This window comes from Dipodomys merriami, unplaced genomic scaffold (genome assembly GCF_024711535.1).
Source record: "Dipodomys merriami isolate MVZ:Mamm:240054 unplaced genomic scaffold, mDipMer1.0.p SCAF_35, whole genome shotgun sequence".
Taxonomy (NCBI): domain Eukaryota; kingdom Metazoa; phylum Chordata; class Mammalia; order Rodentia; family Heteromyidae; genus Dipodomys; species Dipodomys merriami.
Genome location: NW_027205048.1, coordinates 6,872,673 through 6,898,457, shown reverse-complemented (window position 1 = coordinate 6,898,457; position 25,785 = coordinate 6,872,673). Strand labels below are relative to the sequence as shown.

The 25,785-nt window shown below is 42.4% G+C and overlaps 1 protein-coding gene across 14 annotated transcripts in view; it reads left to right on the top strand.

Moving 5' to 3' along the window:
• Ablim1 (actin binding LIM protein 1) overlaps nt 1-25,785 on the top strand; it is a 285,103-nt gene that overhangs the window by 241,348 nt on the left and 17,970 nt on the right. For 6 of the 14 annotated variants that reach the window (XM_069988071.1, XM_069988082.1, XM_069988076.1 and 3 more), the window contains exons 9-16: nt 1,224-1,307; nt 4,509-4,556; nt 8,499-8,576; nt 9,501-9,656; nt 12,004-12,039; nt 13,681-13,810; nt 22,350-22,454; nt 24,412-24,459. In XM_069988071.1, coding sequence (XP_069844172.1) covers nt 1,224-1,307; nt 4,509-4,556; nt 8,499-8,576; nt 9,501-9,656; nt 12,004-12,039; nt 13,681-13,810; nt 22,350-22,454; nt 24,412-24,459 — 685 coding nt within the window. The remainder of the gene's footprint in view (nt 1-1,223; nt 1,308-4,508; nt 4,557-8,498; nt 8,577-9,500; nt 9,657-12,003; nt 12,040-13,680; nt 13,811-22,349; nt 22,455-24,411; nt 24,460-25,785) is intronic. The other 8 variants (XM_069988077.1, XM_069988083.1, XM_069988078.1 and 5 more) reach the window with 3 other exon arrangements.

Below are 25,785 nucleotides of genomic sequence, written 5' to 3'. Positions count from 1 at the left end.
GCTAGAGACTCTGGGAATTTTGCCAAACCATCGATACTTGAGCAGTTGATTATCTTTATAAAATATGGGGACATTGAAGAAACTACTTCTTGTCACTTTTGTACTAAAAATTGTAAAGCCTACCCCATAGCTTGTGGCCACTGCTGAGAAGCCACCCAGAGAGAAAATTGTTGAATAATCAAAAATAAGTTCAAATAAAAAATAATTCAAAAATAAATTTTTTAATAATCACTTTTTTACTTCATCCTCCAATAAAACTTTTGTGGGGAGGAACAAAGAAAGGATGCTAATGAGGCCAGAATGAAAGGGAGGTGCATCTTTTCTCTACCCAGTTAGCTATGACGGTTTGTGGATTATGTTTCTTGAGTGATTTTCAAAAGAGAAAAGAAGAATTAACACTCTCAATCGCGTCTTAATGGAACTCTCTGGAGAAGCTTGTGAAAACAACTAGAGAAATATTTCACTTATTCTGGTGAAGAGGAGTTCTTGTTATGTTCCTTTTGTAAGCCTTCCAAATAATTCCAGAGCTCTTCTCCTACTGCTGTATACGACTAGGGGAGAAAGCTGAGTCCTGGGCATTCTGTCTTCCAGAAGCCCTGTAGCAAAGAATAGGCTGAACCTCAGAGCGAAGAGATCAATGCCAGCATGCTCTGCGGGGACACAGTGCTACTGGTAGGGTTTACAGGGGCATAAGCTTTGAGTGGAAGAAGAAATCCCACATTCTCTTCAGGGTGTGTCTGCATGTCGCACATCTTTTGCCAAGACTTTTAGGCCTTTCGCTGCTTGTCACATGACAGCAGTTTCCATAGCAAAATGAAAATGTTTTAAGAATCTCTCAGCGACCCCACTGAGTAATCCACATTCTTGATACTTAAGAACTCAAGGGGCGTTTCTCACAACAAATCCATAAGCACGCCTCTCACTTGGCTCCACTGGTTTCTTATTCCGTATACAAGAAACATGTTGAGTCAGAAGAAAAGGTTGTCATGGGATTTGGGGCATCATTAAATATACTATAATCTGAAGACTTCTAACATGGTCCCCACACTGACATTCCAAAATGGCACATGGATGTCAGCTAAAGGAATATCACTTACTTGTTTGCTCTCAAATTCATTTTCCCCTCAAATGTCCTATTTGTTAAGAGTATTTCATTTCTGAATAAGGATTTTTTTTTTTAGTTGTTGTTGTTTATTCTTTGCTTCTCTCATGTTTCATGGCAGCCACCAAACATTCATCGCTCCTCATCCGATTTCTTTTATCCCAAAAGTCTGATTCGCCGCACAGGACGGTCCCCGTGTCTGCAGGTTGGCGCTGTGTCCCGGCCGAGGCTCAGAGCCCCTGTCCTGGGCGCAAGCTTCCGTGGCTTCTTCCCCACCCCCTCCCCTGGCTGCTTTTCTCGTGTAACTTCTCCAGCTCCCACAGACGCTTTCCTCACCCCACCAGCACCCCTCACCCTCTGACTCAAGCTGCTTTTTTTCCTCTGATTGATGTTTTCCTTCAGAGCAATGGCTAAACGCATTGACTTGATTAAAGCCAGCATGTGGGAAGCTGCCATTTGGTCCTGTGTTCCCACATCACATCGGTTCCTTAACAGATGTTGTTTGCCGCGCTCCCAGGGGTGATGCTGGACTGGGCACACTTGTAGAAGAAGAAAGGATAGATAAAGAATGATACAATGTCACAGGAGTATATGACAGGTCATATAGATTGTGTCCTTTGGAATGTGTGGGGAGAGAAAGGAAGGTCTCAGGATCACTTCTTGCAAGAAAAGCAGTGTTAGGGTTGAGTTTGAAAGAGTGGTTGGGATTTGAACATGTGTAGAGGAGGAGAAGGGGTGGGTGTGATTTCCCCAGCTTGGAGCTGGGGAAAGAGTGGTTTGGCTGGAGAGAGGACTAGAGAAGGAGAGCAGGTGCCACCCTGGGGAGGCCAGGATTTCCCTGTGTTCTGCTAGCAATTCCTGTGAGGTAGTTCATCTTCCTCCCATTTTCCTGAAGGGGAGACGGAAGCTATGGCCATCACAGCTAGGAAACCTCCCCAGAGCCACCCACCAGTAGGCAGAAGAGCTCAGATTGGAAGCCACAAGTCATCTTCTTTTCCACTCTGCCACCAGAGGGGCAGTGAACCGAAAAACCTACATCACCAGAAAGAGCCTTAACTGTCGCTGAGGCCCTTGTCAGGGGCCGCTGATGAAGTAAGAGGAGGAGAACAGACTGGCTTCCCAGGGTGCCTTCCAAGAGCAGGACAGGGACTCAGTGACACCCCAAGAACAGGCAAGCAGCGTTCCCCAAACTGTCCAGTGATGGCCCAGAAAAAGCCCATGCTATCTGTTCTCTGCCCACCTTCTTTCTGAGCCTGCCAGGACCATGCTAGGGATGAGACCGGTCAGGTTTCTATCTATTTCTACATTTACATCTTTCTTTAAGTGATCTGAACATAGAAGTACAAGGGCTGAGGGTGGAACTCAGTGGTAGAGCATTTGCCTAACATATGCAAGGTCCTGGGTTCAATCCCCAGAACTAGAAAAAAAAAAGAAGTACGGAATTTTAGAGAGGAAAGAACCCTTATACAGGTTAGCCCTGGAGTTAATTCATCTGTAGAATAAAATCACACAGTGGGAGTAGCATGACCAGGACAGCATAGGTAATAAGCCACAAGAGGGCTACAGTCCAGGTCTCTCTGGAGGGCACGCACAGGTGCTGGGTTACACTCCAGCTTGGATGGTATAGGGTCTTCATTCTGTTTTAAAGCTCAACCCTAGCAGCAAAACTCCCACATACCTCACCTAGACAAAATGGAAGTCTCATAGACACAAGGAGCAGCTAACGTGGGTCCTCTTTCTAAGGATGCTGCTTCTACTTGGCTTGTACGATCTACTTGGCTTTTTCAATAGTCTTACTTTCCAGTGGTACATTCTGAACCCCATTAGTGTCATATGTCACTCCCCAGGCTCTAGCCAAGTAATACGTTGTTATGACTTAGAGAAAAGTACCATCATCAAGTGTGATTTTGTTTTGGTTGTTGTTTACTTCAGACCCTCAAATTTAATAAACTTGGCGGAAGGAGGGAGGGGATGGAGAATCTGTTTTTAATAACTTCTCTCTTCCTCGCCTGTTCAAAAGGGACATCTGATTCCCATTATCCAGCCATAATTATCAATGAAGTCAACTTTAGCCCCTCACAGAGAGCTGTAAACAGCTTGGGTCCTGGCGGAGGAATTGTGCCCTGTGTCAAGGTCGCCCTTCCCCAGTGGAGATGAGGGAGGGGGATGGCTCACCCCATCTCTGAAGGGACACGCAGACTCCAAAGCCATGGAGTTCTAGAGTCACAGGTGTTTTCATCTGTCAAGTGCTCTGACCATTCCCAGCCTGTAGAGTTTGTCTGGGCACCTTCGGGGACTAGGTGAACTCACGCCTCTCCTGGCAGGCACGGTCATTCTCTGTGCTCCGGAAATAAGTCCTTGTAAGTGTTGTGGAGTGGAAAAAAAAACATTAAATTTTGTGGACTAGAAATTGGCTTCAGTAGCTTCCATCTGTAACCCCAGCTACTCCAAAGGAAGAGGATAGGAGGGAGGATTATGTCTCAAGGCCAACTAAGGCAAAAATAAAAGTTAGTGAGACCCTCTTCTCAACAACAACAAAAAGTGTGGTGAGTAATGTGTAATTTGCTCTATGCAGGAGCCTGGGCAAGTGCAAGAAACATCTGAAGAACTAAAGCAAAAAAGACTAGAGTTGTGGCTCAAGTGGTAGAGCACTTGCCTAGTAAGCAAGAGACCTTGAGTTCAAACCCGAGTACTACCAAAAAAAAAGAGAATAAAGTCATTCCCTTCTTTCCCCTGAACTACAGGTCAAAGAAGAAGATAAAAATAGAGTTACATAGGCAAAACATAATCTGGTTTCACTCCTGGATGAGGTTTATGTGAATAGCAAAGATTTGTGTCTAATAGGTGAAACTCAATACTGAACATGACTCATTCATTGTAGACCCAAGCACATGGAATTCCCAGGACCAAGTTTGTTATACTCCGGAGTGGGCCACTTGCTTCCATTCTAAAAAAAGAGGTGTTTTTTTTTCCTGTTAAACTTTGAGGCTAAGGCATGAATTGGCTGACTTACAAAATGAGCATGAGTGTTTTCTCTTTTGGAACTAACATTCACCAGTGATAATAGATGCTCCTCCAAGTCCATCACATAGCAAACAAATACCATTAGGTTTGGAACTGTGGTATACACTGCCTTCTTTCTGGAGATGGTCACCTTAAGTTCAGGAGGCTGTCAAATGTAGAGGGGGCTAGATTTATACGGGGAAGACTGAGACTTTTCAACCAGAGCCAGGGCCGGAACTATTTGTGTAACTACCTGCAGACAAAGGATGTGTCACAGAGGCCTCTCCTGTTCTTCATTCCAAACACAGATTCTTTTTGTAAATTTTTTACAAAGGAGTGGTAACGCCACTTCATACTTGCCTTGAATGTGTGCAGACTTTAAAAGTTATTCCTTCTTCTGCAGCTGTTACCACCACCTTGTCTGGTAAACTCCAGAAAAAACCCAAGGCAGGTACTGTCAGCATCCACAGCGCTTAGTAGCAGGTGTCACCCACCTTGTGCCTGTCCTTTTCCTTCAGCTGTTCCTAAGATCAGTCTGATCTGGTTGTCTGTTGCCTATAGTTTTGCCTCACCTGTGTCGAGCATGGCTTTGGATGAATGGAAGTAGAGGAGTAGTTGTTGCATCCTTGCTCCTACTGAGTGGGGGAGGGGCGGAGGAGGGAGCCCTGGGCAGCAGAGCCCTCCAGCTCTCTCCCAAGGACCCCATGTGCGGTGCTCATACCTGAATGTACTTGGAGCTGTTTCTCCACTTAATGAACAGCCAAAGGTCTGGTAAGTTCTTTGAAGAGTCTATATTTAAAGACGAATGTGAGCTGGGGATGGACTCATCAGAAGATCTTTCCAAGTAATCTTACTTCTGTTACTAGAATAGTAGGTCAGGTAGACAAAGCCAAATGAACTGAAAGAGAGTTACAGGGCTTTTAAAAGAGTGATTGAAAACCAATAGATGTGTTTTTCCAAGCATCTAGTGACAAACGTCATGAAATGTCATTTTTCTGTCTCGCTCTCGCTCTCTCTCACACACACACTCTCTCTCTCATTGAAGTGAACTGCTAGTATTCCATGGAGGGCCATCTTTTTAGATTTTGTTTTTGATGGCAAAAAATATCCTACTGACATCAAAAAGTGGCTGTGGGAAGGTGCGCTGGGGAAATACAGGGAGCCAAGGGCTCCTTCCTCAGGAGAGGCTGCAGACAGCTCCAAGTGGCTTTCTTCTTCCTGTTAGCAGAAGAAGGATTAGCTATTTGCCTAATCTTACTGGCAAAATGCTTGGTGAGGTCTCAGCATATGTAAGCCTCTCTTCATCTGCCTCATTCTCTCCATCCTACCCCATGGCACCTTGGCTGGCATTGTTGTTGCCACAGCTAGCATCCAAAGAAATAGCTGAAGTGTTCCCGTTGTACTTTTTCAGTTGGGTGTTTTTGCTTTTGTTTGTGTTTGCCTATAATAAAAGGTCCTTAAAAGGAAGTGAAGTGAATCACATTTACTTTTGGTAGTTTTTAGACTTTGCGGTTTCCATTTCTCTGGAGCACAAAGGGGGACATGTCAGCAGGCTGTTGAAATCATCTGTACCCATTTTCCATAATATAGACAAGAGGGTAATTTTGCTCAGCATATCCTTGTAAAGAACCCCCCAAACAAAGGCTGATGACCTGTTGTGTTCATGACCTCAGTCCGTATTGACGTGTTCACTGTGACTACCTTGGCTGTCTCAACGGGTTGAAAGGGTAACTTAGGTTTAATAATTGGATGTAAAGATCACAGATGGAAATGTGACTCTTCTGCAACATTTTCTTGCAGCATGATGAAGGGATACTAGAGTTAGAGTAAAGATAAAGAAGAAACTATCAATGGGATTAGTAAACAAGACAGACAGGAAGCCCGAGCTGCAGGTTTAAGATGAGTTTCACTGGGCGGGTTTGTGCTGTGTGTTGGAGGATAACTCCGTGCCTCCAAAAGATGTCGCAGTCAGAACAGGAAGTCATCTATTCTAGTGGGCAGGGAAAGTCAGAGCTAGAAGAATTAAAGGAGTCACTTTTACAACAAATACATTATTGTTGTTGTTTTTTTAAATGCAACCTGTTTAGGATTTTAGACAGTTCACATTAAATGTAAAATTCCAACCACTTAGGATTAAAACTCCAAGGTTAACCATTCCAGTTTTAAAATTTAAATATCTTCATAAAGGGGAGAATTAGCTGAGTGCTACTGGTGTCTCTCACCCATAATCCTAGCTACTCGGGATCTTAGCTACTAAAGATGGCAGTTCAAGCTGGGCGCCGGAGACTCACGCCTGTAATCCTAGCTACTCAGGAGGCTGAGATCTGAGGATTGTGGTTCAAAGGCAGCCTGGGCAGGAAAGTCCATGAGATTCTTATCTCCAATAAACCACTAGAAAACTGGAAGTGGCGCTGTGGCTCAAGCAATAGAGCGCTTGCCTTAAGCTGAGGGACAGCACCCAGGTCCAGAGTTCAAGACCCACGACCAACAAAAAAAAAAAAGATGGCAGTTCGAAGCAAGCCTGGGCAAGAAAGTCCATGAGCCTCTTATCTCAAATGAACCACTAAAAAGCCAGGTGAGCTGTGGCTCTAGTGGTAGAGCACTAGACTTGAGCACAAAAGCACAGGGACATCACCCAGGCCCACAGTTCAAGCCCTAGGACTAGCATAAGAAAAAGAGAAAGGGAGGGAGGAGGGAGGAAAAGGGAGAGGGAGAAAAGGATAAGGGGGGGCAGGGAGAGAGAGAGAGAATCTCTCTCACCACTGGTTGAGCAAATGCACTCCAAGAGCTGTTAGAGACAGGAGCAAAAAGCAATGATCCTTGTAGATTCTTTAAGCCTTGAGCAAGAAGCGTCTGACCCAGAACTGTCTTGGCAGATAAGACAGATCTATGCAAGGTCATTGCCGTCCACCAGGGAAGGGACATTAATGATTGAAGCTGGCAGATCACAGGGAGTCTCTGTGTGTGAGAGGATTCAGACTCCCTTCGAAGAGTCCTCCATCTCCATAGGGATGCTATCCATGGGCCGTGATAAATGCCCAGACACACCTGAGTTCCAAGGTGAAGGAGCTGTGTGAAGCATAGAAAGACTCTGGTAGCTCACGTTGGAAAAGAATATTGTGTCTCGAGGACCAAATCATGGGCAGTACAGCCCTGGGTTATTGGAGGCTAACAGACGGGAAAGCTAGTCTAATGGCAAATGTCCAGGGAATATTGACTACTTAACCTATGCCTGACAAAATGCTTGGCATTTTGTATATATTATCTCATTTAACCCTGAGCAGCAGCTGTTGCTAATACTGTCTTCCCATTTTATCAGTGGAGAAATTGAAACTCAAGAAAAAGGAAAAAAAAAAAAAAAAGAATATCACAGACATAGTTGAGCCTAGATTTGAACCAAGCTATTTGGCTCCCAAACCAGCCTCCGATAGAATGTATTATACCATATGTTGTGTTACACAAAGTTACCCCATTATAGACAGAGAACAAAGGACAACACTGTAAAGAAATAGGCAAACAAGAACATAACAGGCCTTAGATAAGAGGCCTATAAAATAAAACTTTATAGCAAGGCTAGATGGTTGGAATGAAGAAAAGGTAACCAATGGGAAATGATTGATGCAATAAAAGAAAGACTCGTTCCTGGATCTAACATCTGGAACCTTTTCCAAATGACACAAGACAATCTGTAGACACAGGTGGCAGAGCAGTCAGTGTAGATCCTCAACAGATTTGGCAACCAATGGATTTGACTCTGAAAACTGACTGTAGCCACATGCCAGGTCTTCAGCCTATAATCCTAGCTACTCAGGAGGCTGAGATCTGAGGATTGTGGTTTGAAGCCAGCTGAGGCTGGAAAGTCCATGAGACTTTTTATCTCCAATTAATCAACCAACAGAAAACCAGAAGTAGAGCTGTGGCTCAGTGTGGTAGAGCACTAACCTTGAGCAAAAAAGCTCATGGACAGCACCCAGGCCCTGAGTTCAAGACCCATGGACACCCCTCTCCGCCCCCCCCCACCCCACCCAGGGAAACTTACAGGAAGAGGTAGGCCAGAGAAGACAGAGGAGAGACATTGAGATGAGAGAAATGTCTCTCTATTGAGATGTGCTCAGTGTGGAGCCAGAAGTCCAGTAGGGACAAGGGAAAGGAGGTGACCAGAAAAGCCCCCAAATGTACCCTCTGAGGTGGATCTCACTGGCTTTCATGTAACTCCCTTCCTGATTGATTGTCTCTTATTCACAAAGGTTACAGATCTCTCCGTTTTGAAAGTAGCTTAGTTTTTGTTTTGTTTTGTTCTTTTTTTTTTTTTTAATTAAAGCTTACATAGTCAGGTTAGTCTAGAATCTGAAGCCATGGTCTGATAGCTGATGGGTCTCTGTTTATTTCACAGCCGACCAGGACCTCCTCTGAGAGTATTTATTCTAGACCAGGTTCCAGCGTTCCCGGCTCACCAGCGCACACCATCTATGTGAGTATCTACTCCTGAAGCCATCCTGTGCTGGCCAGGAAAGTGGAGGGACGGGGATAAATAATTCAAACCAGAGGCTGATTAAAATGGTTTCTATTTCTGTTCCAAGATCCAGTTTTCACTTTCATCTATCAGTCTTCTTGATCATGTTTTTTCCAGTTAATTCAGTTCATACCTGTTCATTAGATCAAATGATGGATGACTGGAAGGAAGAATCTAGTAATAAGATGCAGGATTTTAAAAATGGTTGCCACATGCCATTTATCAAAAATTCATTAGATATTTTATGATGTTGTAGTTGGGTATTCTTTTTTTTTTTTTTTGTTATTCATGGGGCTTGAACTCTGGGCCTGAGCACTGTTCCCCAGCTCTTGAGCTCAAGGTTAGCGCTCTACCACTTGAGCCACAGCACCACTTCTGGTTTTCTGGTGGTTTATTGGGGATAAAAGTCTCACAGACTTTCCTGCCTAGGCTGGTTTTGAACCCTGATCCTCAGATCTCCATCTCCTGAGTAGCTATGATTACAGGCATGAGCCATGGGTACTTGGCACGGTTGGGTATTCTCCAAATCATACAAAGATACCTAAATAGTTTGTTGAATAAGCTGTTCTTGCTTTTCGTCATCTGGAAGGAAATTTTTACCACTTGTTTGAGATGTTTTTCTTCTCTGTAATATATGTAGGGAAATATCCTTACAGTTTACTCATTTCTCTTTTTTATGAATCCTAGAGATGTTTTCCTAAGTGTTTGATTTAAAAAAAATACATGTAGTTAATAGAAGGTATAGAGGAGCTGTCTAAAGAGCAGCATATGTTTGGCAGGGTCATTTGATTTCATTTTCAAGACATTCACATGGTAAAGATAGTAGTTTGTTGGAGCTTCAAGACTGCAGAGTAATTTTTCTCTCTGTTTTAACTTTGCCAGGCAAAAGTAGACAATGAAATCCTGGATTACAAAGATTTAGCAGCCATTCCCAAGGTCAAGGCGATTTACGATATTGAACGTCCAGATCTTATTACCTATGAGCCTTTCTACACTACGGGGTATGATGACAAGCAGGAGAGACAGAGCCTTGGAGAGGTAATAAATTCAGCCAGCAGTGGCTGTGAGACATTGCTCAACAATTCACTTTCTTTTCAATCCTGTGTATAAGAACTGTTTAGAGCTAAAAATAAGTCAGTTGCCTGCTCTGTAGAAGCTTCAGGATTATGACACACAAGAGAAGAAGATGTTGAGAGAAGAGGGTGACAGTATAGCCCAATAGTGTGAGCTGAGGTACAGGAATGAGCCAATAGTTCAGGCATCCAAACCTGAGTTCAACCAGGTTGTCTTCTTGTTTGACTTTGCCAAGGGAAAACAACCATTCAGATCCTTATTTCCTCATCTAGAAAATAGGCAGGATAATGACAGACTCTGCCTTGCAGGACTTTAGTCAGAATTTGTGCAAAGCATATTTGCAGAGGGTCAGATTTGTAGATGTTCAGCCAGGCATCTGCTGCTGTTGTTACCAGTCCGTGTTTAGTTGAATAGCGCTCAGTTGGGAGACATCACTGGTAGAACACAGCCCTTGTGCTCCTCCACCCATTCTTCTGCCCCATCTCAGGTAGTGGGTTCACTGTTGTCACCTCCTACTCCAGTCTCAGGGGATCTGGTCTTCCCCTGGCTTCTTCAACTCAGTTTTTTTTCTTTTTATTTCATTCATTCATTCACATTGTACCTCTAGTCCTTCCTCTTTTTTATGTAGACTGATTTCAGTCAATACAGTACTGGATCCTAATCTATCTTTCAGCCAAGGTTAAGCCAAGATATCAAGCACCTGTAACCTCATGTGATGCACTTGAAGCATGAAAACAGCATGCTTTTCCCAGCATACATATAATACTTACTTTTTTAAATGCATAGGATGCTTATATAATAGTTCTTTCATTTGTTTATTTTCTAATCTGAGTGTTGTTCAGAGGATAGCTGTATTGAAATGGTCCATAAGGCAGAATAGTGATATTCATTTTCATGTAGTGCTCCCTAGTGGTTGGATTGTTGTACTGCATCTGCAACGTTAGGCAATGATTTTGTCTTTGGGCTGTTCTGTCATTAGATAACAGTTTCATAGAGGATCAAGGGCAAGGGGACGTTCTGGATCAAAGTACATAAGGATGGTCCTAGAGCAAGTAGGTGAGAATTCACTCATGTTCACATCATGAAACCAGCAGGAAGCTCGGGTTTCTTTATGAGGTTATAGGTTTGTATGTGTGTATACTATATACACGTGTGTGTGTGTGTGTGTGTGTGTGTGTGTGTGTATGTATATGTGTGTATATATATGCACATGTATATATTTATGCACACTTGCTTCCAAGTGATTCCATTTGAGGCAGTAAAACATTGAACACTCAAAAGTTTAGGCTTTGAAGTGAAATTGTTAGCATTTAGGACCGTATTCAATTGCATGTAGTGCTCTTGCTTATAATCCCAGCACTCCAGAAGTTAAAGCAGAAGGATCGCCAGGTTCAAGGCCAGTCTGTGCTATACAGTGAGACTCTGTCTCTAAGTAAGTAAATAAAACCAGATTCCAATATTTACTATCCAAATGACTTTGGGAGAATTATACATTTACATATCTGTAAATTCAAGATTTACCTCTAAAGGTTTTATATAAGGGTTAAGGGAGGCCTTTAGATTACAGCAGTATTTGACACATCATAAATGCTTAGCAGAATATTGGCTGCTTTCAAAATGAGCACCATTGCTGTTCTGACCTGGAACAAAATGGCCTGCCCCTCAGCACAGAAATCAGAGGCCTCATGAAAATCTTGATGGCCTTGAGAAAGCCTGTATTTCGGAAAGGATGGAAGCCAGGGGTCTATAGGGTGAGAATGAGTGGCAGGATGGAATAGCCTGTGTCTGATTATCACAGTCCTTCCAAACTCTTTTTAAAAAGTATCCTTAAGGAGTTGTACAAAGGAGTTTCAATTCAACATGTCAGTCTATAGCACAGTGCACATTCATCAGTGACACCCTTCCCGTCGTTCTCATCCTCACTAAACTTTTCCAGTGATTGCTCTGGTTATAATTCAGCTTACAAACATGTTCACAAAACCCTATGTTTCAGCCAAAGATGTAACTTGTAGTAGCAAGTGAGCGTAGCCGGAAAATACTGATAAAAAAACTAATTTCAGTTTGTCTAACTTGATCATCTAGGACATCATATGCTTATTAAATTAACAATATATTTATGAGAACCATGTTGCTTAGTCAAGAATATATACCTGTATCTCCTAGGAACTTTCTGGTTTACCCCAGGCCCCAACGCACGTGAAATAAATCCAGCAACACATGCTGGCTTTGGGCTCATTGTGAGGAGCAACTCTAATTAAAACTGTCAAGAGTTAATAATGCCCTGACCTGAAATTTCTCTCTTCTCTCCTAGTCTCCAAGGACTTTGTCTCCTACTCCATCAGCTGAGGTAAGAACCATGTCGACCATTTAAATGGGTGGAATTGGGGAATGACCTGGACCTGGCCAAGCCTGGAATATGTGAAAATGGATGTAACACGCAAAGGAACAAAGAAGATGGAGACTGTGACAGATATAAAGATTGCTTTCCCATAAGATAGGACCCCAAGACAGCAGGAAACTTCTTTAAAAGGGGTGGCTAGGAGTAAAGGCGGCCTCAGGCAGATCTGAGCCTGCACCTCTGAGTGGCAGGAACATGTCCACAGGCCCAGGCTCTCCTCCCTTGCCTACACATAATCACTCGGAACCATATTCATATATTGGTATATATACTGTATTAGTTATAATGGAGTATCAGAAGTGACTGCTAGCGTTCAGTTAATACAGAAACAGGACCAGCTTTAGAGGAGGCTTTTCTGTAATCAGTGGGCTCCCCTTAAAGCCATGCACCTTTCTTAATACTTTTTTGTTGTTGTTATAAACCTGGGAACCAGTCATTGGAGATGTGAGAAGTTTGAGTGTTTTATATCATCAATCTCTTACAGCATGCTGCAGTTATCAAGAATTAGCTTCTGTTATTGATAGGAGTTGGGGTAGGGAGGGAGGGGACAAGGTCAAAACACATCCTCTGGGGATTTTTTGTTTTGTTGCTTTTGTTATTCAGTATGTTGTTTTAGTCAACCAGGATCCAGACAAACATCCTCCCTTGCTATTTTCTGTAAAACTTCACCAAGCTCTGCTGACTGAGCTTTCAGTTTTCTAGTCACTAGTCATTCGTTCTTGCACACTCTTTTTTTATATTGTCCCAGTAGCAACTTTATAAGGCAACAAATTCCTAAAACATAAAGCGCTGTTTACACTCTTCACACTTTTTTGACAAATTTATATCATCTTTAGGTACCAATGGCTTCGTCTGTACTTACTACCTGATGTATTCTTTTCTAGGTTCGGACATACATATTAGAGGTGTCATTATATTTCATTGAAGTGATATGTCATCATTTCTGAATTATTCTCCAATTGATGGAGCATGTGACTCAATTTTTTTTGCCTTTAGGGATGGTAGTGTTATAAAAATCTTTGAAAGAATTCTTTCTCTTAAAGATTATTTTCTTGGATACCCAAGATGAGTAATAGTTACTGGTCTTAAAGCAGCTACCGGCTTGTCCAGGGACATCAACTTAGGGTGTCACCAATTCAGTACAGACAATGTGGGATGGTGTCAAATAAGACACAAATCAGGACACTAATTTTGAAGTGAGCCCTCCCTCATCCAGTTGGCTTGCTTCGACCTTGTTCTTAATTGCTGGTACTGGAAGGCAATGTGGAAAAGCTCCGTATTACTATTATGCAGATACAGAACAGGTGGACCCACTTTTGTAAACCTGAAAAGCACTGAGCACAACATAAATGTCATTAGCATTATTCTTTCCCCAGAGCTCTATCACTATGGGGAGGTTATAGTTTTATAGTTTAAACTTTAAAACAACGACTTTGGGATATAGACTAAACACATGAGGCATGTCTGTGCATAGTTATGGAACATGGCCCTAAAAAAAATAAGCAGGTAGACATGACAATCCAGAGCTCACCCAGAAATGCTAACAGTCTTGATACATTTTATCCTCACCTCTTGCCAACTTGGTTCCAGGGCTACCAGGACATACGGGATCGGGTGATGCACCGGTCCACCAGCCAAGGCTCCATCAACTCCCCTGTGTACAGCCGCCACAGCTACACCCCCACCACCTCACGCTCTCCCCAGCATTTCCACAGACCTGGTAAGGACCACTCTTCCTCGATCCTCTCTACAGTACGAGCTATATCTCTGTGGGATTTTTTTTCTCCCCTCACATATTAAAAGCATACTGAAAAGTCGGACTAATTATTTGGGCCCATTTTCCAGAACAGAATGAGAACTGGAATACAGCCATACTTTATTATATCCTTTCTTGAACTATCAGTCGTTTGATGGCGATGGTCGCTTTGATTTGTTCATTTACATTTTGATTGAAAGAAAAGGAGAATTTTTTTTTTTAGAATGGGTGAAAATCTCATCCCTTTGAGACTTTAAAGGAAGATCTCTAATAGAGAACATTTGGCACCCTAACATAGTATAAAATCTATTAGTAATGATTTCTTATCCAGGCACATGGAGTTACTAAACATGCTCAGTTAAGTACTTTCTAGAATCAGACTAGAGAACGCTTTAATATCCTTTCTAACCCTAAGATTTTGAGTAAGACTCAGAACAAAACCCTCAGGGATATACTATGATGGAGAATGTCACAGTAGAAGAAGGCCAGTTGACCTTGTCCTGCAGGTTGACCTTGACCTGCAGAGAACTTGGTCCCTGTGGCTCTTGGTAGAAGTTTTGTGTGTGGAGCAGGAGAGAAATCTCAGCCCAGCTCTGGGGTGTTTTGAGCAATAGCCACAGGGAAGGGAAGATTCTGGCATCTACATGAACTTGATAGCACTGTCCATCTGTGAAGACTTCCTTTTAAGCTTCTTCTGGCCAACCTGAGGAGAAGAAAATCTTTCAAGGACTAACTTTGTACAATATGTAGGAACTAAAACCAAAGGAAGTGAGTAGAATGTGATAACACTGCGATCTTTTCTTTGAAGCCATAGATTTAGCAGATGTTGAAGATGGAAACAATTAGATCCTTCCATAATGGATTCATTTGTCTAAGCTTATATATACTTAGTGTTTATTAAATTATGTTAAATGAAAGCTTTTTCCTAAAAGAAATTTCAAAAATTTCTTTTGCTAGTCCTGGGTCTTGAACTCAGGACCTAGGCTCTGTCCATAAGTTTTTGTGCTCAGGCCTAGTGCCTATACCATATTGAGCCACAGTTCCATTTTCAGCTTTTTGATAGTTACCTGGAAATAAGAGTCTCATGGACTTTCCTGCTTGGGCTGGCTTTGAACTATGGTCCTCAGATCCTCAGATCTCAGCCTTCTGAGTAGCAAGAATTATAGATGAGAGCCACTAGCACCCAGTGAGCTTTTTTAAATGCACAAGTGTGTTCATTTTATTTGTGCCCTGACAAGGACCTCTTCTCTGGGCGATAAGAAATGGTTTATGCCACCACCTCTCATGTTGAGACCACAGAGATTCAGCCTTGCCACTCTCAGCCATTCTGGCCCCAGGGAAAAGGTCCATCCGGAACCTTCTGAATAGCATAGGAACAATCAGTCCATCACAGTTGTTCCTGGAAAAGCTTCCGTCCTTATTGAATACCCAGCAGCCCTCAGTCACGTTCAGCTGAAAACAGCCTTCAGAACCTTCTCCTCTCAGGACATCGTACATACCTGTGTGATGCTTTGTCATTTTTCTTGAGGCCTACCCTATCCTTCTAAAGAGAAAATTCTAGCATATGTGCAATTTAAGTGGACCACTTGGAAGGATTCACTCATAAGTTCTGGGTACAGAAGAGGCTTTAAATCTCCTAGTTCTGGGTTCAGTTTTTGTTTTTATTTTTATGCCAATACTGGGGCTTGGGCTTCCTCTTCCACTTGAGCTGCAGCTCCACTTTCAGGCATTTTGCTGGTTAACTGGATATAAGAATCTCATAGACATTTCTTCCCTGGGCTGGCTTTGAACCCTGATCCTCAGATCTCAGCCTCCTGAGTAGCTAGGATTACAGGTCTGAGCCACAGTGCCAGGCTGGGTTCAGTTTTGATCCTTTCTCCCTCAGACCTGAGTGTCCTATCTCCAGCATTTACTTCTACAGTCCAGTTGTAACTCTGCCCCTGAGGGAATACAGATAGGTTTTTCCTTGCAGGTAGAAACATCCTATAGGGACAAGTTTGCAGCTTAAAAAAATTGAATGTGACCTTAACATATAAGTATTTCTTTTCAAGTTTCTTGAAGTTGTCACTTTTTTGGGGGGGGGGGTCTGGGGGCCTGAACTCTGGGCCTGGGCACTGTCCCTCAACTCTTCACCTCAAGGCTGGTGCTCTACCACTTGAGCCACAGCACCACTTCCGGCTTTTTTTTCTGCTTATGTGGTGCTAAGGAATCGAACCCAGGGCCTCATGCATGCAAGGCAAGCACTCTACCACTGAGCCATCTTCCCCGCCCGAAGTTGTCACTTTTTATATGCATTTCAGAGGGTTCTGTTTTGCCAAGCACTTCCTATAAAAACAGCTGTTGTTGAGTCCCCATGAAGTGCCATGCCCAGGCTCAACAGTCTCCACCAGAGTGTCCTGGGGAACCAATCCTTCTCTCCCAAGCCATTTATTCCTAGGCAGCGACTCTGCCCCACTGAGCACACTTGACCAGCTCTTTGCAAGTGCATCTGTAACCCTTTTTTCCTTCCTCCTTTTTTCAGATTCCTGATTAACACTCTCTCTTTCCTGACTTTTGGAACATTACCGCTTCCCCTGCTCCTGTGTTAATTTCTTTCTTCTTTTCTGTTTCCCTCCTCTCCCTCCCTCCACCCTGCCCTCACCGATTCCTTGCTGCCCAGAGCTTTTGTCTCCTGGTGTGCACAGGTGGTCGCACCTGCGCACCAGCAGCTTCAGCTCCACCCACAACGACTCCCGCCCCAACCCCCCCTTCCGACACCACTTCCTCCCCCATGTGAAAGGTAAGGAGGCAGGCCTTGGCAGGCAGTGCCTGCGTAGTGGAGATTTATTAGCTCCCTGGCAAGGCTAATAAGGTGTATCTCCAAGAGTTTGAGCCACCCAGCTTCCGGCCCATCCGCATGCCTGCGTGTGTCTTGACTATCCAACCGTGGCCTTAGAACTGGCCTAGCGTCTCACAGTCTGAGAGTTGCGTCATTTCTAAGGGCTCTAGGTGAAGAAACAGGAAGTGTATTTAAGCCTGTAAAAATACATGATCACCACTTGGAAAAATATATATATATTATTCTTTTGTTTTTGTTTACATCAAAAACAAAATGTAATATATACTTGGGGGAATTTTCCTGAGTTTTTAACATGCGATATGTCACACAGCAAAACACACCAGGATTTAGTAACAAATATCCAAAAGTTGTCCTCATGGTAATAGGCCATTTAACTCTACGAACCATAGGGGTAGCTAAAATGATGGGGGACAATGTATTTGTTGCCTATGTCTCTCTCTGAGCTGACTCTCAGAAGAGTTTGCTTTTGATTCTGCCTAAATCCCTCCCCATAGACAAGAACGCTTTGCCTTCTGTTTTTCTCTTCCCACCTTGCATTTTTGCTCCCTTTATGGTCCCTCATCATTTTCTTCATTGTTGCTTATGCTTCTGTAGCAGTCCTCAAGGCGGAGGGGGAGGGGGTTCTCCATGTGGTAAGGGAGCCAGGAGCCTTGGAGAGGCTGGGGGCGGGGCACATTAAATTAACTGTGAGTTCCCAGAGTGATCCTGACTTAATCCACAGGCTTGACGGGAACCAGATTAATCCACCAACACAGCAGCAGAAGGGAGGAGGAGGAGGAGGAGGCAGGCTCAGAGCGGTTACTGTAGACTGTAAACCTAACCACGGTTCCAAGGGCTCCTATCACTAATGCATCTGTTCAGTAGCCAAAATGTGGTTCTAGTTTCCTGAGCACTTATGATTAGTCTATGCAAGCTTTTTTCCTTGTAACTCATTTGATTCCTGAACAACCGATTCCTAAACTGTCCACCCACTGTGTTCTAGCAGTGTGTTGCTGCCTCATACAGGTGTAGTGTCAGCACTTTCAGCTTTGAAAATATTACTGCTCTCTTGCTCATTGAAGATAGGCACCATTTGCTATTAATCCAGGTTTTGGTAGGGCATGTTCTGAAATTCTTGATGGATTATTTTAAACTATTACTATGAATTAGTATTTGGAGGATTTGATATTAAAAATTAAAATGTCAAGAGAGTACTTTTGGGAATTTTTTTAAAACCATAAAGAACATTGATCAAGATGCATTGTACTCATAATCTGACTTGTTGACTTGAAACTCCTTTGTACCACTACTTAAAAGTTGAAAAAAAATTGTAAGAAAATAAAACCATAAGGAAATCTTTGAAAAACAAACTTCAGTTGTATATTTTGAAGAGAGTTTAATATAATAGTCCTAGACCAAATTAAGATCCTAGTTAAACCAGGTGCTAGTGGCTCATGTCTGTAATCGGAGCTACCCAGGAGGCTGAGATCTGAGGATCAAGGTTTGATGCTAGCCCAGGAAAAAAAGTCCATAAGACTCTTATCTCCAATGAGCCACCAGAAAACGAGAAGTGGAGCTGTGGCTCAAAGTGTTAGAATTCTAGTCTTGAGCAGAAAAGCTTAGGAACAGTGCCCAGGCCCTGAGTTCAAGACCCATAACTGACAGGGGGGAAAAAAGATTGTAGTTACTTCTAATATTCAAGAGAAAAATGCATTTTATTCATTATAATGTAAATTAGATAAAATGTCATATATAAAATGTAAAATACAGAAGTAATATATTACATAAATTACGTTACATTTCTCAGAGAGATTTTTTTTTTATAGAAAGAAAAATGTCATGGGCCGTGTTAAGTTCTACAAAGGTTGTCCAAAAAACAGAGTCGCAAAGTCATGATATCAACACATATCACATCTGAACTTGAAATTTTTGGTATACATTTTATAACATTTGACATTATATAATTATATTACAACATATATATTATATATAAATGCCAGTGGACTGGGCTTATCAGCATATTTTTATCTTGTATATGTGCTATGTGCTGCTTCAAGTGATATATAACATACTACATCTCTACAAGACTGTGAGTATATAAAGACCCAGAAAGCATGGACGTTGGTGTCTTGGCTTTAAATATTGACTCTGGCTGAGTGACCTTGAGTTTTTTACTTGCCTTTATGAGTGTGGCCTCATCTATAAATCAGAAAGGATGAGACCCCTCCTCGGTCATTAAGGGTGAATAAGGTGTCCTGTGTGTTCCATGGTCAGCGTGATGCTCTTACAGCACTGGATTACCTCATCCCACAGGCTCTTCACAGCCTCCTTGGGGTGCAGGCCTGAGGGGGATACCTGGGAGGGAGCAAGAAGCAGAAATCCCAGCTAAGGACTTGCCAAGGCCTCCCACCTTGGAAGAGTAGCACCTGGACCAGACCTAAGGCCTTGTCCTTCATAGAAGTGCTAGTTCATGCGAAGTGCATGGGTTTCAATATAAATATATTTTAAAAGCATTTAAAAAAATGTTTTCTCCCTTTTTAACTAGAAAATTTCTTCTTCTTCTTCTTCTTCTTCTCCTTCTTCTTCTTCTTCTTCTTCTTCTTCTTCTTCTTCTTCTTCTTCTTCTTCTTCTTCTTCTTCTTCTTCTTCTTCTTCTTCTTCTTCTTCTTCTTCTTCTTCTCCTTCTCCTTCTCCTTCTCCTTCTTCTCCTTCTCCTTCTCCTTCTTGGTGGCGGTCTTGGGGCTTGAACTCGGGGCCTGTGCACTGTCCCTGAGCTCTTTTACTCAAGGCTAGTACTCTACCACTTTGTGTCACAGCTCCACTTCCAGTTTTTGAGTGGTTAATTGGAGATAAGATTCTCATGCAGATTTTTCTGTCTGGGCTGGCTTTGAACCGTGATCTTCAGATCTTAGCCTCCTGACAAGCTAGGATTACAGGCTTGAGCCACCAGTGCCCAGGGAGTACATTATTTTCAAATAATACCTGATCCCAGGCTGGCAGATAATGATGGCAGTGATGATAATAATACATTCCAGATGTGATATTTCATCTGACTGCTCATGCATTACTTTGCGGAAATAATGTGCTAAACTCAAACCTCTTGGAGCCTTAACTGGTTTATTTCTGACAAGGACAGAAATAAAAGTCACATAATGTAAAGATGAAGTGTTTAGATTAGAAGAGCAAAAGAAGCTTCATACAAAGAATTCTACTTTGTCATTTAAAAAATGCCCCCAAATTTTCATGTCTTTGGTGTTTCAGGACTAAGTATTTGGTAAGTTAGCAATGCAATCTGACAGTCTTCTTGCTCAATAACTCTGTGCTACATGAAACTCAGATCACATGAACTTGCTGAGTGTGTGGCCCGATCCTTCTTTACCTCGTGTCTCTAGAAGTTTTGTAGGAAGTTTTAAATGAGTATAGTTAAATCTTCTTCAAAAGTGTGAACACCCTAGTGTCTTTTTCAAGAAAATTAACTAATCAGGTCCATTGACCTCTTCTTACTGAAGGTGCACAATGATATCAAAGCATGTGTTGGTAGCTTGCGCCTAGAATCTTAGCAACTCAGGAGGCTAAGATCTGAGGATCATGGTTCAAAGCCAACCCTAGGCAGGAGAGTCTGTAAGACTCTTATCTCCAATTAACCACCAAAAAAGCCAGAAGTGGAGCTGTGACCCAAGAGCTCTAGTCTTGAGCAGAATAGCTCAGGCATAGCATTCAGACCTGAGTTCAAGCCCCAGGACCAGCACCAAAAAAAAAAAAAAAAAAAAAAAGAAAGAAAAGAAAAGAAAAAAGATAAAAGAATGATATCCAACTGATGGCAGCATTAAGCAAGAATTTACCCTCTTGGAATTCAAGTGGCTTCTCGAAGAGCCTTCTAGATTCTTCACCTTTATCCAAGAAAGCACAAGCTGCTATGGCAGAAGATCTTATTGTAAGAAAGATGAATATGCCAGTATTGTGGCATGTGTTCCAAACACTGGCTCACAGGTGTAATAGATTTTTGTGTAATTGGCGATTATAACCCAAACCTGTGAGCACACTACCCTGAAATACTTGGTGCTCTGTATGGATGCTGGTGTCATAGGAAGTGATAAAAGGCAGGGAGCATCGGGGTTTAGAAGTGACACTGGCCAGTGCCCAAAGATATGCAGAAAGTCTTCAGAAGACAAATAACAACTAAACTAGGAAAGTTGAGACCTTTATCTACTCTTGTGAAACCCCTGAGAACTTATCTCCTTCACTGTTGGTTACTTATTTTAATAACTTTCCTAATAGTTAAAGGGTTGTAGACTTTTTTCTGAAGTGAAATGATTGACTTGGATATTTGGAGATCCAGTAGAATGGGGAAGCGGTGAGGTGGGTGCTGTAATAATTCCATTGTGTGCCAGCATCAGGTTTTCTTGAATGAAGACAGGGTATGGAATAATCCTGCAGCGGCGTTAGCTGCAGCCATTAGCAGCTGTGGAACTGAATTGTTGGCCTGTTTCAGTCACTCATTCACAGACACAAGCGCTTACTCTTGCCAGGTAGTGGGCCTGAGTCCTGATGATGGACGGAGGAGATCCATCTCGGATCCAGCCATGGGGTCAACACAGTCTTACTTCTAAATACAAACCATACTCATCCTTTTGCTTACTTCTATCTGTTTTCATGCACATTGTTTTCAATTATTGCCCTTTAGGAGACTGAGATTAAATGACAAGTGATTTTTTTTACAAGTTGACTTTTTAATAGAGTAGTTTAGGGTGATATTTCACACACACACACACACACACACACACACACACACACACACACTCCCTCTCTCTCTCTCTCTCTCTCTCTCTCTCTCTCTCTCTCTCTCTCTCTCTCTCTCTCTCTCTCTCTCTCTCTCTCTCTCTCTCTCTCTCTCTCTCTCTCTCTCTCTCTCTCTCTCTCTCTCTCTGCTGGGATAGCTGGACTCTGAGACCCAGAAGGGCAGAGACTCTATTTCATATTTGTCATTCACAGTAGCCTAATACCTAACCAGTCTGGGTGTTGAGTACATGTATTAGTGATAAATCATTGGCTCAGGTGGGGTGTCATGTTGGAAGCAGAGGAAGACAGAAGTCCGTAAATACCTGGCCAGAAGAGGGCCTGATTCCATTTGTGTATTTCTGAGAGACGAAAACAGAAACATATGCTGCAATGAAGGCACTTTGTACTGCTGAGGGGGAGGCCTGGGGCACTGCTCGGACTCAGCCCTCACTTTCCAGAAATACATTCTGATGACCAGCCTGTGCCATCCTGCTTGGAAACAGTCATGCCCGGGGTGGGGCTTGCATACCCGTCCTCTGTACATGCTTGAGATTTGACCATCTGATGAGTGGTCTTCAGCCAGTAGCCTGTGATGTTCCATTCCTCCCAACATTCTTGCCATCTAACAGTGTGCTCGCTCGCCCAGCTCACTGCCTCCCACCGCATGCTATCGGAATGACAGATGGAAATGCTAACTGCCCACGTGGACTCAAATGTCTCCTTTGGAAAACTCAATCTGAAACCACCATTGCAAGGCAACTTGACCAATTGAGTTTGTTTCCTTCGCTTCTCCTTTCTGATGTACTGCCTCCTTCTAGTTTGTTGGGTTGAATTTTGATGACACTTTGCTTGGTTTTCTTTATTGTTCTCCCCTCATTTTTGTTTTCTCCATTCTTCTCATTGGAGGCAATGAGCCGTCCAGCGGCCGGAACTCCCCTCTCCCTTACCGGCCCGACAGCCGCCCTCTAACTCCAACTTACGCTCAGGCCCCTAAACATTTCCATGTTCCAGGTAGGAGCTGACATGTCTGTCTTGATGTCCTGTCACAGTGTAGAATGTAGCTGTATCCTTGTCTCGTCTCCCATTTCTCATGCTTGTTAACTGGGATGCACAAAGAGGACAAACCCTAAATTGCAGGATCTACCCATAGGGCCTTGCAAAGCGTCTTTATGGAGTGCCACAATTGCATGGAAGGTTAAGTTTTCTCCCAAAAGTTACTACTACTACTACTTTGCATTACTGGGGAACAAATCTAGCATGGAGCCATATCCTCAGTATCCTCAGCTCTCACTATTTTCAAATATTTATTTATTTTTGCTGGTACTGGGGCTTGAACTCAGGGCCAAGGGCACGTTACGTTAGCTTTTCTCTAAAGGCTGCTGCTCTTCCACCTGAGCCACACCTCCACTTTTGGCTTTTTGCTGAATAATTGGAAGTAAGAGTCTCGCAGAGTCTTTTGCCTGGGCTGACTTTGAACCTCAGTCCTCAGATCTCAGCCTTGTAACTAGCTAGGATTGCAGACATGAGCCACCAGCATCAGGCCTCAACTTGTTTTTGAAGAGGGTGGGAGTAGAAGAGAGACTGGGTTGTTTGAACTGGGATTTGTTGTTATTTACGTTCACACCTTCTAAGATATCACTCTGCTTGAGTGTCAGTTCATTATCACAGTGGCAGTCTAGTTATTTTCTCATCCTAAAGCTTCCCAAAGATTGAACCACAGTGCCACCTGCACATAAACAGATAGATAGCAGACTGATTGATATCCTGTTTGCCTCCAATGTGGAAAGTTTTCTATAGACTTTCAGAGAGATGGACATTACATTGGTTGATTAGTCTGTCTGCAGTGCATAACTGACAAGTCTCCCCCTCAGCCCACAAAGATATCTTGCAATTTAGACTTGATGCTGCAAGCTTTGCTCTACCAGCCACACGCTTTGCTGTCACAGCATAAATAATAATAATTTACCTTCAGAAACTAGAAGAAAACAGGGCCTATCGGTAGCTTCACCCTTTGGGTGAGTTCAGTGAAGGGAAATTGATGGGCCATAATTGCTCACCATGTATATCATTGCAATCAGCTTGATAAATCACCCAATAGGTTAATGGAAGACCATGTAGTTGGAATCTGTATTCATCCTTTTTTCTTTTGCATTTTCAAACTTACCAGTAAAACAGGAAAAAAAAGGAGTCAGGAACTTTGGTATTTCTGAGCTAGTGCTACCTATTTTAAGAAGTTCTATTGAATCTTCAAAGTCCTTGTATATTTGAGGGTTTGTTTTTTCACATAAAGAATGTCCTACAGATATAGCATTTGAGATTCTGGGTATACCTTCCTAAGTATTTGCAGTTAAAATAAAAGGTAGCAAAATGAGCTGGGTCCCTGTATAAATTTATGACTAGTGTCTCTTTTTCTTTCTTTTCTTTTTTACTTTTTCACTTTAGCTTCCACACATTAGGACTTTGATGGACATCCCATTAGCATACCAGGCTAGCCCTGTGCATACAAGTATCTCTGTGTCACTGTGCATACTGTCCCATTCATTCATCCACCCAGTAAATTGAGCCACTGGAATCTCTGGGGAGCTCAATTTCTAGACACTTACAATTTGGGGATTATTTTCCCCAAACTGATGATGTCTTCTTACCATTAGAGTGCCTCCAGACCTCGCATTTCTTCCTGTTTTAATCCTACTTTCAGGGAAGTATCAAATAAATGGCTCATGAATAAGTGACGTCTCTCTCTATGTTAAGATGTATTACAAAGGTTTCCATACCACTTGTCTGTAGTAATTCATACATTTCTGTGATCTTTTCTTTCCATATACTCAATCTTTGTAATACAGAAGTTAGCCTTCTGGGGTATTTTTGTTCAAGAGTCTTCCGTGTGATTGGCCCTTTGGTTTGTTCTGTTTTCCCATTGCTGAACTGGTTCCTATAATCAGACACCTTTGCCTTTTCCTTTCCACAGATCAAGGGATCAACATCTACCGAAAACCACCCATCTACAAACAGCATGGTAAAACTCGCTTTCCTCCTTGTAAGCTTTTAAATAGCAGAGTTAGCCGGACTCCTTCCTCTTTGCGACTTCTGTCTCCAACTTCTGTCTCAGTTTGAGAATCAAACTCGGGGAAGGGGATCACATAGTATATGTCTTTAGGGTCCAATAAGACACAAATATGGTAAAGTTGACTTTCCTGGATAGAGAATACTTAGCTCAACTAGAAACCTTCTAGCCTATTTCTGCATCCATCAAACTACCATGTACCATTCCATTTGTAAAAGAATGCAAAGGATCAGTCACACAACACCCCTCAGACATCCTAACAACTTCTATTTATTTATTGCCATCGAATAAACTCACCAGTCTTTACAGTACTTTGAGGAGCTTTTGGTTGGTTTGACTACATAAAACTAGTGAAAACAAGTTACCTAGAAAAATGATTATGAGACATACAAATGTGTACACAGTGCAGTAGCCAGGACACAGGGAAGGCAGGTGGTGGCCTAGTTCCACCTTTGAACTTCAGTTTTCTCATTGTAAGGACTGGTGAGTTAGATCAGCTGTTTTCTGAAATTACTGCAACTTAATCACTTTAGTGGATTTATGTTTTCCTTTTCTGGGAATACAGATTTTCTTTCTTTGCTCTTTTGAGCTAACAGCTTGAACTAAGGGCCTGGGCACTGTCCCTGAGCTTTTCTGTTCAAAGCTAGCTCTCTACCACTTGAGCCACAGCTCTACTTCCAGCTTTCTGGAAGTTAATTGGAGATAAAAGTCTTACAAACTTTCCTGCCTGGGCTGGCTTCAAACTGTGATCCTAGATCTCGGCCTTCTGAGTAGCTAGGATTATAGGCATGAGCCACCAGCAGTGAATATAGATGTTTTTAACTCAAGAAATCTACATTACTTTCTGTACATCACATTCTCCTTCACCATTATTAAGTTATTGTGGATTTGTCTGCCATAAATATTAGTGAATAGGCCAAACCTGTCCTTCCTGTGGTTTTAGACAATTTTACACAAATTATACCTGGCAATTTGAAGGCTACCTTTAGAACACAGTTGACAATTCAAGTTAAAAATACACATGGAAAAACTTGTAGGCCAAAATTCCTGGGAAAAAATAGGCATTGTAATGGATCTAGAGTTGTGATTTATTTTTGCTCATTATTTTTAAAGTTTTACATCACCTGCTTGCCTTTTAAGTTTGTTAACATTGTTTTTGTTTTTGCTTTTGTTTTTTTTATGGTTTAATGTCTTCCCACACACTCATTAACATGTGAATGTTTAACTACTGACTTCACCAATTCTACTGCGTAAGTACTGTTTGAAGTCATGCTCTTT